This window comes from Ranitomeya imitator, chromosome 1 (assembly GCF_032444005.1).
Source record: "Ranitomeya imitator isolate aRanImi1 chromosome 1, aRanImi1.pri, whole genome shotgun sequence".
NCBI lineage: Eukaryota > Metazoa > Chordata > Amphibia > Anura > Dendrobatidae > Ranitomeya > Ranitomeya imitator.
In genome coordinates, this window is record NC_091282.1 from 659,986,072 (window position 1) to 660,000,915 (window position 14,844).

General features: G+C 53.9%; 1 protein-coding gene across 1 annotated transcript; it reads right to left on the reverse strand.

Moving 5' to 3' along the window:
• Positions 1–291: 291 nt before the first annotated feature.
• LIX1L (limb and CNS expressed 1 like) lies at positions 292–14,391 on the reverse strand. The gene is made up of 6 exons (XM_069728848.1): positions 14,103–14,391; positions 11,497–11,660; positions 11,283–11,423; positions 10,411–10,506; positions 9,094–9,171; positions 292–9,014 (listed from the first exon to the last, which is right to left on the reverse strand). Exons 1-6 carry the CDS (start codon positions 14,341–14,343, stop codon positions 8,772–8,774), a joined length of 963 nt encoding a protein of 320 aa, XP_069584949.1. The 5' UTR covers positions 14,344–14,391; the 3' UTR covers positions 292–8,771.
• Between the last annotated feature and the right edge of the window lie 453 nt (positions 14,392–14,844).

The following is a 14,844-nucleotide window of genomic DNA, read 5'->3' on the forward strand; positions in this document are numbered from 1 at the left end:
GGAAGGTCAAATGCAGATAAATGCTATGTACGAGGGAGGAGAGTCCAATAAACTCGTTTAATAGCAGGGTGGTCAGACCAGAAGGGTCGTAGTCCTGTCATAACTCCAAAGAAAATGGGGATCTTCTTATTACCAGCCCTGATGGAAATCAGTGATGTCATCACCAGGGGCGGGGCTGACAACTAGCACAGCCAGGATACACAGGCTGGTTGTCAGCAGGAACAGAATGGTGATGTTGGGGGAGCTCCACTCCCAGTATAAAGGACTTTACAGATCAGTAAACTCACCATGTTCTTGTAAATAGTTTTTATTTGTGTATATGGCCATACAAAGAGCAGATAGTGATATAAAACCCGGGATATTGGTCCGGTACCATCGTGGAGACCTTGTTAGGTAGTAAGAAAAGTACAGATAGAAAATAGTCCTTTGTACAGTATAATACCGTAGTGTCCGTTCTCGCCTCACACGATGGGCGCAGTTATTGCTTCCTTTACCTGTATAGGAACATGGCGCGTCCTACTCCGTTATCGTACGATCTGTCTACTTCCTCTCCAAAGAAATGTCACATACTGTACAATAACCAATCAGAAGGCTAGAAATAAGCTCCACCCACGAGGAGTCAGAACTGCAGCGAAATGTCATGCGACCCCTCCGGGGGCGGAGCTAGAGGTGGGCATTACATACTGGTTGATGGGCACTTTTGCGCTCTCTATACTGGTGGCTCAGGGTTATTAGGGCATCTGTGAGGGCACAGGGAGTCTGGATATAGTTCAGTACTTGGCAGAATAGCCCTTTATGATCGGGGTATCCAAGCAAAGATTAGTTATCGTGGGTCCTGCCACCCTTCTGAGATCTCCCACCATACCCAGCACTCTAATCACTGGTCATACAGTGTCCAGGGCTGAATGGTAGCACCTGACCCTGAGGTCCATGTCTCACTGTGTGCCCCTGCCATGTTCTGCACCGATGCCTGAACCTACTGTCGGGTGCATGCACAATAGATGATATATCTTTAAGCCTCCAGCACGAAGCTTCTATTACCCAAGCACAGAACTCTCGGCCCATGCAGGCTCCGCAGAGGAGGTGTCTCTGCTCCGTCATCATATACTGCTATTACCAAGCACAGAACTCTGGCCCATGCAGGCTCCGCAGAGGTGTCTCTGCTCCTTCATCATACGCTGCTATTACCCAAGCACAGAACTCTCGGCCCATGCAGGCTCCGCAGAGGAGGTGTCTCTGCTCCGTCATCATACGCTGCTATTACCCAAGCACAGAACTCTCGGCCCATGCAGGCTCCGCAGAGGAGGTGTCTCTGCTCCGTCATCATACGCTGCTATTACCCAAGCACAGAACTCTCGGCCCATGCAGGCTCCGCAGAGGTGTCTCTGCTCCTTCATCATATACTGCTATTACCAAGCACAGAACTCTGGCCCATGCAGGCTCCGCAGAGGTGTCTCTGCTCCTTCATCATACGCTGCTATTACCCAAGCACAGAACTCTCGGCCCATGCAGGCTCCGCAGAGGAGGTGTCTCTGCTCCGTCATCATACGCTGCTATTACCCAAGCACAGAACTCTCGGCCCATGCAGGCTCCACAGAGGAGGTGTCTCTGCTCCGTCATCATACGCTGCTATTACCCAAGCACAGAACTCTCGGCCCATGCAGGCTCCACAGAGGAGGAGTCTCTGCTCCTTCATCATACGCTGCTATTACCCAAGCACAGAACTCTGGCCCATGCAGGCTCCGCAGAGGAGGTGTCTCTGCTCCGTCATCATACGCTGCTATTACCCAAGCACAGAACTCTCGGCCCATGCAGGCTCCGCAGAGGAGGTGTCTCTGCTCCGTCATCATATACTGCTATTACCAAGCACAGAACTCTGGCCCATGCAGGCTCCGCAGAGGTGTCTCTGCTCCTTCATCATACGCTGCTATTACCCAAGCACAGAACTCTCGGCCCATGCAGGCTCCGCAGAGGAGGTGTCTCTGCTCCGTCATCATACGCTGCTATTACCCAAGCACAGAACTCTCGGCCCATGCAGGCTCCGCAGAGGAGGTGTCTCTGCTCCGTCATCATACGCTGCTATTACCCAAGCACAGAACTCTCGGCCCATGCAGGCTCCGCAGAGGTGTCTCTGCTCCTTCATCATATACTGCTATTACCAAGCACAGAACTCTGGCCCATGCAGGCTCCGCAGAGGTGTCTCTGCTCCTTCATCATACGCTGCTATTACCCAAGCACAGAACTCTCGGCCCATGCAGGCTCCGCAGAGGAGGTGTCTCTGCTCCGTCATCATACGCTGCTATTACCCAAGCACAGAACTCTCGGCCCATGCAGGCTCCACAGAGGAGGTGTCTCTGCTCCGTCATCATACGCTGCTATTACCCAAGCACAGAACTCTCGGCCCATGCAGGCTCCACAGAGGAGGAGTCTCTGCTCCTTCATCATACGCTGCTATTACCCAAGCACAGAACTCTGGCCCATGCAGGCTCCGCAGAGGAGGTGTCTCTGCTCCGTCATCATACGCTGCTATTACCCAAGCACAGAACTCTCGGCCCATGCAGGCTCCACAGAGGAGGTGTCTCTGCTCCGTCATCATACGCTGCTATTACCCAAGCACAGAACTCTCGGCCCATGCAGGCTCCGCAGAGGAGGTGTCTCTGCTCCTTCATCATATACTGCTATTACCAAGCACAGAACTCTGGCCCATGCAGGCTCCGCAGAGGTGTCTCTGCTCCTTCATCATACGCTGCTATTACCCAAGCACAGAACTCTCGGCCCATGCAGGCTCCGCAGAGGAGGTGTCTCTGCTCCGTCATCATACGCTGCTATTACCCAAGCACAGAACTCTCGGCCCATGCAGGCTCCACAGAGGAGGTGTCTCTGCTCCGTCATCATACGCTGCTATTACCCAAGCACAGAACTCTCGGCCCATGCAGGCTCCGCAGAGGTGTCTCTGCTCCTTCATCATATACTGCTATTACCAAGCACAGAACTCTGGCCCATGCAGGCTCCGCAGAGGTGTCTCTGCTCCTTCATCATACGCTGCTATTACCCAAGCACAGAACTCTGGCCCATGCAGGCTCCGCAGAGGAGGTGTCTCTGCTCCGTCATCATATACTGCTATTACCAAGCACAGAACTCTGGCCCATGCAGGCTCCGCAGAGGTGTATCTGCTCCTTCATCATACGCTGCTATTACCCAAGCACAGAACTCTCGGCCCATGCAGGCTCCGCAGAGGTGTCTCTGCTCCGTCATCATACGCTGCTATTACCCAAGCACAGAACTCTCGGCCCATGCAGGCTCCGCAGAGGAGGTGTCTCTGCTCCGTCATCATACGCTGCTATTACCCAAGCACAGAACTCTCGGCCCATGCAGGCTCCGCAGAGGAGGAGTCTCTGCTCCTTCATCATACGCTGCTATTACCAAGCACAGAACTCTCGGCCCATGCAGGCTCCGCAGAGGAGGTGTCTCTGCTCCGTCATCATACGCTGCTATTACCCAAGCACAGAACTCTCGGCCCATGCAGGCTCCACAGAGGAGGTGTCTCTGCTCCGTCATCATACGCTGCTATTACCCAAGCACAGAACTCTCGGCCCATGCAGGCTCCGCAGAGGAGGTGTCTCTGCTCCTTCATCATATACTGCTATTACCAAGCACAGAACTCTGGCCCATGCAGGCTCCGCAGAGGTGTCTCTGCTCCTTCATCATACGCTGCTATTACCCAAGCACAGAACTCTGGCCCATGCAGGCTCCGCAGAGGAGGTGTCTCTGCTCCGTCATCATATACTGCTATTACCAAGCACAGAACTCTGGCCCATGCAGGCTCCGCAGAGGTGTCTCTGCTCCTTCATCATACGCTGCTATTACCCAAGCACAGAACTCTCGGCCCATGCAGGCTCCGCAGAGGTGTCTCTGCTCCGTCATCATACGCTGCTATTACCCAAGCACAGAACTCTCGGCCCATGCAGGCTCCGCAGAGGAGGTGTCTCTGCTCCGTCATCATACGCTGCTATTACCCAAGCACAGAACTCTCGGCCCATGCAGGCTCCGCAGAGGAGGAGTCTCTGCTCCTTCATCATACGCTGCTATTACCAAGCACAGAACTCTCGGCCCATGCAGGCTCCGCAGAGGAGGTGTCTCTGCTCCGTCATCATACGCTGCTATTACCCAAGCACAGAACTCTCGGCCCATGCAGGCTCCACAGAGGAGGTGTCTCTGCTCCGTCATCATACGCTGCTATTACCCAAGCACAGAACTCTCGGCCCATGCAGGCTCCGCAGAGGAGGTGTCTCTGCTCCTTCATCATATACTGCTATTACCAAGCACAGAACTCTGGCCCATGCAGGCTCCGCAGAGGTGTCTCTGCTCCTTCATCATACGCTGCTATTACCCAAGCACAGAACTCTCGGCCCATGCAGGCTCCGCAGAGGTGTCTCTGCTCCTTCATCATACGCTATTACACAAGCACAGAACTCTCGGCCCATGCAGGCTCCGCAGAGGAGGAGTCTCTGCTCCTTCATCATACGCTGCTATTACCAAGCACAGAACTCTCGGCCCATGCAGGCTCCGCAGAGGAGGTGTCTCTGCTCCGTCATCATACGCTCCTATTACCCAAGCACAGAACTCTCGGCCCATGCAGGCTCCGCAGAGGTGTCTCTGCTCCTTCATCATACGCTGCTATTACACAAGCACAGAACTCTCGGCCCATGCAGGCTCCGCAGAGGTGTCTCTGCTCCTTCATCATACGCTGCTATTACCCAAGCACAGAACTCTCGGCCCATGCAGGCTCCGCAGAGGAGGTGTCTCTGCTCCTTCATCATACGCTGCTATTACCAAGCACAAAACTCTCGGCCCATGCAGGCTCCGCAGAGGTGTCTCTGCTCCTTCATCATACGCTGCTATTACCCAAGCACAGAACTCTCGGCCCATGCAGGCTCCGCAGAGGTGTCTCTGCTCCTTCATCATACGCTATTACACAAGCACAGAACTCTCGGCCCATGCAGGCTCCGCAGAGGAGGTGTCTCTGCTCCTTCATCATACGCTGCTATTACCAAGCACAAAACTCTCGGCCCATGCAGGCTCCGCAGAGGTGTCTCTGCTCCTTCATCATACGCTGCTATTACCCAAGCACAGAACTCTCGGCCCATGCAGGCTCCGCAGAGGTGTCTCTGCTCCTTCATCATACGCTATTACACAAGCACAGAACTCTCGGCCCATGCAGGCTCCGCAGAGGTGTCTCTGCTCCTTCATCATACGCTGCTATTACCCAAGCACAGAACTCTCGGCCCATGCAGGCTCCGCAGAGGAGGTGTCTCTGCTCCGTCATCATACGCTGCTATTACCAAGCACAGAACTCTCGGCCCATGCAGGCTCCGCAGAGGAGGTGTCTCTGCTCCGTCATCATACGCTGCTATTACCCAAGCACAGAACTCTCGGCCCATGCAGGCTCCGCAGAGGTGTCTCTGCTCCTTCATCATATGCTGCTATTACCCAAGCACAGAACTCTCGGCCCATGCAGGCTCCGCAGAGGAGGTGTCTCTGCTCCGTCATCATATACTGCTATTACCAAGCACAGAACTCTCGGCCCATGCAGGCTCCGCAGAGGAGGTGTCTCTGCTCCGTCATCATATACTGCTATTACCAAGCACAGAACTCTCGGCCCATGCAGGCTCCGCAGAGGAGGTGTCTCTGCTCCTTCATCATACGCTGCTATTTCCCAAGCACAGAACTCTCGGCCCATGCAGGCTCCGCAGAGGAGGAGTCTCTGCTCCGTCATCATACGCTGCTATTACCCAAGCACAGAACTCTCGGCCCATGCAGGCTCCGCAGAGGAGGTGTCTCTGCTCCGTCATCATACGCTGCTATTACCCAAGCACAGAACTCTCGGCCCATGCAGGCTCCGCAGAGGTGTCTCTGCTCCTTCATCATACGCTGCTATTACCCAAGCACAGAACTCTCGGCCCATGCAGGCTCCGCAGAGGAGGTGTCTCTGCTCCGTCATCATACGCTGCTATTTCCCAAGCACAGAACTCTCGGCCTATGCAGGCTCCGCAGAGGTGTCTCTGCTCCGTCATCATACGCTGCTATTACCCAAGCACAGAACTCTGGCCCATGCAGGCTCCGCAGAGGAGGTGTCTCTGCTCCGTCATCATACGCTGCTATTACCCAAGCACAGAACTCTTGGCCCATGCAGGCTCCACAGAGGAGGTGTCTCTGCTCCTTCATCATACGCTGCTATTACCCAAGCACAGCAGAGCAGAGGACGCATGCAACAAAGATTTTGGTTATGCGCTATACAAACCAAAAGATGGAGTCAGAGGACAGTGATGAGAAGGAGATCCAGCTCAACGAAATAGTGAAAAATCCATAGTTTATTTCACTTAAAATATAGTGAAAGGACAAAACATCAGCATACAAAAAAAATATTTTAAAACCAAGGTCAACGCGTTTCCGGTGACTAAGCACCCTTAATCATTCATGATTAAGGGTGCTTAGTCACCGGAAACGCGTTGACCTTGGTTTTAAAATATTTTTTTTGTATGCTGATGTTTTGTCCTTTCACTATATTTTAAGTGAAATAAACTATGGATTTTTCACTATTTCGTTGAGCTGGATCTCCTTCTCTTTCCTGTTCGTCTACGCCCTGACACAGCGGTTCCGTGCTCCGAGCTCTTGGGAATGTCGGTATGGTGAGCTGGATTTTGTTTTTTCCAGAGGACAGTGATACAGCTTCTAGAGCACATGCACTAAACAGCAGCCATGGACACGTGACCAGGGAAGGGAAAGCCGATTAGGCAGTAGAGTAACAGATCTCAAACTGAAAATATACAAGAGATGGGACCTGAGTGGCCAGTTTTGCTTTCTGACACTTTTTTGGAGTACATTCTCGTGTCATCTATTCACAGCTCCCTCCTGTTGTGCCAACAGTCTGTGCTTGTGATACACGAGCGCGGGACAGTCTAATACACGGTGGAAGACAAAACGAATCTGTCTTGTTAAGCCCTTCCCCCCATTTCCATACAGAACCCTCATTCACTCTAGTTATAAAAGCTACGGACATAAAAATACTAAAAATAAACCTGACGCTTATAAAACTCCCCCTCCTGGCCCTGGGTACAGGCCGCAGGAAAGCAGAAGGGGTGAAGCCTAATGCCAGCGTCACACTGGCGTTTTAAACGGCCGAGTGCAATGCGATAAAAAAAAAAAAAAAAAAATTGCATTGCACTCGGACCAATGTAACACTATGGGGCAGCTCCCAGCAGCCGACTTTTTGACAGCTGTTTTCCTCAGTCCGAGACAATCGCAGCATGCTGCGATTGTCACGGACACTCGGCCGACTCTCGGCTCACTCGCACCCATATAAGCCTATGGGTGCGAATGAGACAGCGCACACCATTCGGATAACATCCGAGTGATGCGAGTTATAAGCGGACCCCAGCAATGGAGGAGATGGAGAAATTCATTTCTCCGCCTCCTCTGCCCTGTGCTCCGATCCTCCCTGTGCAAGAAAATCGGAGCACAGACGCATGACACTCGGCTCCTGCTCTGCTGCGAGCAGGAGCCGAGTATCATTAGCATATCGCATTCGATGATCTCGCATCGGATGCAATACGCCAGTGTGACGCCGGCCTAAGACTGCAGGCGGCGCAGCATGGCTATCAAAATATAGAATATATATAAAAGACAGAGACAAGACACAGGTCACCGGAGTATAAACCACGGTGCGCGTACATACAACATGTGCAAAGGTGGCGAGAGGAGACGGGCGTGCTGCCCGGGCCCCTATGCTTTATGCCACGGTAGTGTATGTGGTGCTGCCGGCAGAGCCAAGGTGGCAGAGGAGACGGTCATGCTGCCTGGGCCCCTGTACTTTATGCCACGTTAGTGTATTCGGTGCTGCCGGTAGAGCCAAGGTGGTGAGAGGAGACTCGGGTACTGCCCGGGCCCCTATACTTTATGCCATGGTAGTGTATTCGGTGCTGCCGGCAGAGGCAAGGTGGCGGGAGGAGACGGGCGTGCTGCCCGGGCCCCTATATTTTATGCCACGGTAGTGTATTCGGTGCTGCCGGCAGAGCCAAGGTGGTGAGAGGAGACGGGCGTGCTGCCCGGGCCCCTGTACTTTATGCCACGTTAGTGTATTCGGTGCTGCCGGCAGAGCCAAGGTGGCGGAGGAGACGGGCGTGCTGCCCTGGTAGTGTATTCGGTGCTGCCGGCAGAGCCAAGGTGGCGGAAGGAGACGGGCGTGCTGCCCGGGTCTCTATACTTTATGCCATGGTAGTGTATTCGGTGCTTCCGGTAGAGCCAAGGTGGCGGCAGAATTTGAGAAAAGGTCGACACTGTCCTGAATATTAACGCAAGTCTCTAGTTCTGGGGCTTGTTAATACTGGGTGAAGACGTTACAGTGTACAGCTCCCGAAATCTCTCGGGTCATCCTAACACCAGGACAGAACCCACGAAATTGAGTCACATGATAACTTTCTGAACTGCGGACCAGCCACAAATGCTCACTCCTTAGTGGAAATTCATACATATGCCCTTTACTTAACTGGTGAAGTGTTTTTTAACATTCCACCTATAGTAGCTTGGGGAGTTTAGTTTGGTATTATCAGGTTAGTCCTCGTAAAAGTTGTCTTTTCGAGGAAACGCTCTCGCCTTTGCTCTGGAGGCACCAGAGAGGTATCCAGAGCGTTGTACACTGTAAGTTCTCTTATGTGCCCGGGGTCTCCTTCATAACAATGCCAATCATATGGGGCAGAGCCCACCACCCCGGCCTAGCAGTTGGAGGAGTGAATATTGCCCAACTGCCCAGCAGCCAGCATCAGGATATCCTTCTTTTCCTTGTGGTAGCGCAGCTCCTTTCCAGCGAGCCGAGCCTCATCAAGTTGCCTCTCAGTGGCGGCTAGCTCTCTGGTGAGGATCCCGGGAATGTCCTGCTCTCGGTTCACCCAGTCCATGGCCATCTGGTTCCTCATATCATCATCCAGTGCCCGATGAGAGTAGTGAGCCAACACCTCCTGCACAGAACAAAACATCAACTGATCAGGACACAAGTGAATGAAGAGTGAAGGAAAGATAAGCGGAGCAAAACCGGACCTGACGGGAGCACTGACGTTCCCTCATCGCTTTCAGGCTGCCATTCCAGTGCAAGAGCTGAAAGACCGTCATCAGCTCCTAGGAAAGAGTATAACAATTATATTCTTGTACAAAGGGAGCAGTATTATAGTAGTTATAGTCTTGTACATAGGAGGCAGTATTATAGTAGTTATATTCTTATACATAGGGGGCAGTATTATAGTAGTTACATTCTTGTACATAGGGGGCAGTATTATAGTAGTTATATTCTGGTACATATGGGGCAGTATTATAGTAGTTATATTCTTGTACATAGCAGTATTATAGTAGTTATATTCTTGTACATAGGGCAGTATTATAGTAGTTATATTCTTGTACATAGGGCAGTATTATAGTAGTTATATTCTTGTACATAGGAGGCAGTATTATAGCAGTTATATTCTTGTACATAGGGGCAGTATTATAGTAGTTATATTCTTGTACATAGGAGCAGTATTATAGTAGTTACATTCTTGTACATAGGGCAGTATTATAGTAGTTATATTCTTGTACATAGGAGGCAGTACTATAGTAGTTATATTCTTATACATAGGGGGCAGTATTATAGCAGTTATATTCTTGTACATAGCAGTATTATAGTAGTTATATTCTTGTACATAGGGCAGTATTATAGTAGTTATATTCTTGTACATAGGAGGCAGTACTATAGTAGTTATATTCTTATACATAGGGGGCAGTATTATAGCAGTTATATTCTTGTACATAGGGGGCAGTATTATAGTAGTTATATTCTTGTACATAGCAGTATTATAGTAGTTATATTCTTGTACATAGGGCAGTATTATAGTAGTTATATTCTTGTACATAGGAGGCAGTACTATAGTAGTTATATTCTTATACATAGGGGGCAGTATTATAGCAGTTATATTCTTGTACATAGGGGCAGTATTATAGTAGTTACATTCTTGTACATAGGAGGCAGTATTATAGTAGTTATATTCTTGTACATAGGGGCAGTATTATAGTAGTTATATTCTTGTACATAGGGGCAGTATTATAGTAGTTATATTCTTGTACATAGGGGCAGTATTATAGTAGTTATATTCTTGTACATAGGGGCAGTATTATAGTAGTTATATTCTTGTACATAGGGGCAGTATTATAGTAGTTATATTCTTGTACATAGGAGCAGTATTATAGTAGTTACATTCTTGTACATAGGGGGCAGTATTATAGGAGTTATATTCTTGTACATAGGAGGCAGCATTATGGTAGTTATATTCTTGTACACAGAGGGCAGTATGATCAGTCAGTGTTTCCTTTGTACGGTGCGTATACCTGGAATTCCAGCATGGATTTGCCCTTGTTGGACTCCAGCATGAAGCGGAAGGCACCGATTCCTGTGTTGGGGTTGTCAGCTTCCTCGCGGTTCCCCTATGAGGACAGACAGATGGGAGGACTCAGCGTTGTCAGTGACATCTGCAGACTATTACGTGGTTGCTGTCGGGATCATCTGCTTTTAATTGGCGTCACCACATTTGCAGAGAAGATATTTTCTGAGAGAGATCAGCGGCCACCGGCACGAATTGTTCTCAGAGGCCTCGTGGGCGTCATTGTTAAGAGGATAAAATTAAACCAGCGCCTCCAATTCTCGTAACCCTTCGACAAGCGTGACAGGATGCACCGCGGCGGGGGAAGAGAAATACCAGCATGCAAAATTAATTTATTAGGGAATATGGGTGATTTTATGATGGCGATCACATGAGCGAAACAAAGGAAACTTTGTCCAGCACCAAGGAGTTGTACAACTGTCGGCCACTAGTGGTGGGCCAAGGTGGTCTGATAACGTGTTATGCGAGTGTGCTCGGGTGTTAGCAGTGTATATTGGGTGTGCTCCAGCCCAATCCCCACGTGTTGCCGCTGTCTTCCACCACAAAACATCCAGCCGCAGGGACTCGGATATATTATCCGAGGACGTTCACTCATCACTATAGGCCACATCTCTGGGGAGTAAATTTGTCATGCCGCATCCATTCCCCCGATTCATCACGCCGCCTCCACCGGACGGTACATGGGGAGGGGGGGATGTGTCCTGTGCCTCTGGCTTGTACTGGGGCAAATTCACCACAGGAGGGGATTTGTCATGCACCTCTGGCCCGTATGGGGGGCAGGGGGGGGAATTCATCACGCTGTGTTAGGACGTCCCTTACGTTGAACGTGGCCAGGGCCTCGCAGACGCTCTTCTCTATGAACTCGTCAGTGATCCTGCGGGACGGATGCTCGTTGAACACGGAGTTCATCAGGGCGATCTTCGCCGCACTTCTCCGTGCTTCTGCTTTAGTTGGACAGAACTAGAGAGAATAAAATCAATGAGAAAAACAGCAAAAGAAGGATTGACAGCGCAGGCGTACATTCAGCCGGTACCTGGAAGCTCCCGAAGCAGCTGCCCCCGGGCAGGGTGACATAGCAGACATAAGGCGGGCTGTTAGACGGCACCATCTCGTACACCACCAGGGCGCCATTCTTCAGCTCCGCCCCCCGCGTCTGCTTCATCTGCCAGAATTCCTGCAGCGCCTCCACCACGTTCACTGCACAGAAGATCACATGATGAGGGCCACTGAGGGGACGCTGCGCCCCCCCATACTCATGTCAGGACGGTGTCATGTCTCCATTCAGGAGGCTGCCAGACCCCCCACGCCTCCATTCAGTAGCCCTCCTGCCCCCCCTTCCCTCCATTCAGTAGCCCTCCTGCCCCCCGTTCCCTCCATTCAGTAGCCCTCCTGCCCCCCGTTCCCTCCATTCAGTAGCCCTCCTGCCCCCCCCCCCCCCCCCGTCCCTCCATTCAGGGGCCCTCCTGCCTCTCCCGTCCCTCCATTCAGGGGCCCTCCTGCCCCCCCCCCCCGTCCCTCCATTCAGGGGCCCTCCTGCCCCCCCGTCCCTCCATTCAGGGGCCCTCCTGCCCCCCCCCATCCCTCCACTCAGGGGCCCTCCTGCCCCCCCCCCCCCCCGTCCCTCCATTCAGGGGCCCACCTGCTCCCCCATCCCTCCATTCAGTGGCACTCCTGCCCCCCCGCCCCTCCATTCAGGGGCCCTCCTGCCCCCCCCGTCCCTCCATTCAGGGGCCCTCCTGCCCCCCCCGTCCCTCCATTCAGGGGCCCTCCTGCCCCCTGTCCCTCCATTCAGTAGCCCTCCTGCCCCCTGTCCCTCCATTCAGTAGCCCTCCTGCCCCCCGTCCCTCCATTCAGGGGCCCTCCTGCCCCCCGTCCCTCCATTCAGGGGCCCTCCTGCCCCCCCGTCCCTCCATTCAGGGGCCCTCCTGCCCCCCCGTCCCTCCATTCAGGGCCCTCCTGCCCCCCCGTCCCTCCATTCAGGGCCCTCCTGCCCCCCGTCCCTCCATTCAGGGCCCTCCTGCCCCTCCATTCAGTAGCCCTCCTGCCCCCCCCCCCCCCCCGTCCCTCCATTCAGGGGCCCTCCTGCCCCCGTCCCTCCATTCAGTAGCCCTCCTGCCCCCCCGTCCCTCCATTCAGGGCCCTCCTGCCCCCCCGTCCCTCCATTCAGTAGCCCTCCTGCCCCCCGTCCCTCCATTCAGGGACCCTCCTGCCCCCATCCCTCCATTGAGGGGCCCTCCTGCCCCTCCGTTACTCCATTCAGTGGCCCTCATGCCCCCCCCGTCCCTCCATTCAGTAGCCCCCCTGCCCCCCATCCTTCCATTCAGTAGCCCTCTTGCCCCCCCCAGTCCCTCTATTCAGTAGCCCTCCTGCCCCCCATCAGTCCCTCTATTCAGGGGCCCTCCTGCCCCCCCCCAGTCCCTCTATTCAGTAGCCCTCCTGCCCCCCATCAGTCCCTCTATTCAGGGGCCCTCCTGTCCCCCTCGGTCCCTCTATTCAGGGGCCCTCCTGTCCCCCATCAGTCCCTCTATTCAGGGGCCCTCCTGTCCCCCTCGGTCCCTCTATTCAGGGGCCCTCCTGTCCCCCTCGGTCCCTCTATTCAGGGGCCCTCCTGTCCCCCTCGGTCCCTCTATTCAGGGGCCCTCCTGCCCCCCATCAGTCCCTCTATTCAGGGGCCCTCCTGTCCCCCTCGGTCCCTCTATTCAGGGGCCCTCCTGTCCCCCTCGGTCCCTCTATTCAGTAGCCCTCCTGCCCCCCATCAGTCCCTCTATTCAGGGGCCCTCCTGTCCCCCTCGGTCCCTCTATTCAGTAGCCCTCCTGCCCCCCATCAGTCCCTCTATTCAGGGGCCCTCCTGCCCCCCCATCAGTCCCTCTATTCAGGGGCCCTCCTGTCCCCCTCGGTCCCTCTATTCAGGGGCCCTCCTGTCCCCCATCAGTCCCTCTATTCAGTAGCCCTCCTGCCCCCCATCAGTCCCTCTATTCAGGGGCCCTCCTGTCCCCCATCAGTCCCTCTATTCAGTAGCCCTCCTGCCCCCCATCAGTCCCTCTATTCAGGGGCCCTCCTGTCCCCCATCAGTCCCTCTATTCAGTAGCCCTCCTGCCCCCCATCAGTCCCTCTATTCAGTAGCCCTCCTGCCCCCCATCAGTCCCTCTATTCAGGGGCCCTCCTGTCCCCCATCAGTCCCTCTATTCAGTAGCCCTCCTGCCCCCCATCAGTCCCTCTATTCAGGGGCCCTCCTGTCCCCCATCAGTCCCTCTATTCAGTAGCCCTCCTGCCCCCCATCAGTCCCTCTATTCAGGGGCCCTCCTGTCCCCCTCGGTCCCTCTATTCAGTAGCCCTCCTGCCCCCCATCAGTCCCTCTATTCAGGGGCCCTCCTGCCCCCCCCAGTCCCTCTATTCAGTAGCCCTCCTGCCCCCCATCAGTCCCTCTATTCAGGGGCCCTCCTGTCCCCCTCGGTCCCTCTCTTCAGTAGCCCTCCTGCCCCCCATCAGTCCCTCTATTCAGGGGCCCTCCTGTCCCCCCTCCAGTACTTCCATTCAGGGGCCCTCAGTGACCCCCCTGTATTAGCGGAGCCATTCCTTGGTGATTGCGCCCACCCATACACAGGAGAGCCCCTCCACAGACCCCCGCCGGTTCTCACCTCGCCCGTAGCCCTGGGTGTGTTTGGCGAAGCTCCGCACCACAGCCTCCACCGCCTCCCGCAGCACCGCCGGACTCCCCGCACTACCCGGGATCCCCAGGCCGAGCGGGGGCGGAGGAGCTGAGGCCTGTGATGTGGGGTACGAGCCGCCAGTGACTCCGGGTCTCAGGGAGCGCAGGGAGCCGGTAGACACCCCGGGACCGACCCCCGGCTGTAACCGCTGAGAACGGAGAGACTCCATGGGCGAATAACGGGATTAAGGAGACGGAGCTGTCACTCACACTGACAACCAATCAGCAGCTGGGATCTGCAGAAGGGGCGGAACACCTCAGCGGCATAACGGGACGCACACAGACTATACTGTCACTCACACAAGAAAGGAGGAGGGGCTAAGCACTACTATCCAATCACCTTCCACCTTTGACTGAAGTAGGTTGCGGCCTGATCTAGAACTAACGGGACAGGATGATAATATTACCAATCAGCTATTATGACCGGCAGCCAATGAAACACGACAAAACTAGACGAGGCGGGGTTAGATCATGTAATAAAAAGATTGTGGCTGGGCGGGGCTCAGTGATATTAATTAATCAGACGCTTTCTCATCCCTGCCATTGGGATAATACAAATAAGGTAACAGGAGCGGAAGAACCAATCACATGCCTGATAGCAGACGCAGGCGTATAGAGGTTGTCATAGTGACGCGCAACCCATCCCTTACACTAGTTGTAGGTTGCTAGCT

Excerpts from the sequence above, each read along its gene's own strand:
- LIX1L (XM_069728848.1), bottom strand. The coding sequence starts at position 14,343 with ATGGAGTCTCTCCGTTCTCAGCGGTTACAGCCGGGGGTCGGTCCCGGG. Across the intron at positions 11,424-11,496 it reads GCTGCTTCGGGAGCTTCCAG|TTCTGTCCAACTAAAGCAGA; the intron begins GTACCGGCTGAA and ends TATTCTCTCTAG. Across the intron at positions 9,015-9,093 it reads AACGTCAGTGCTCCCGTCAG|GAGGTGTTGGCTCACTACTC; the intron begins GTCCGGTTTTGC and ends TGTTCTGTGCAG.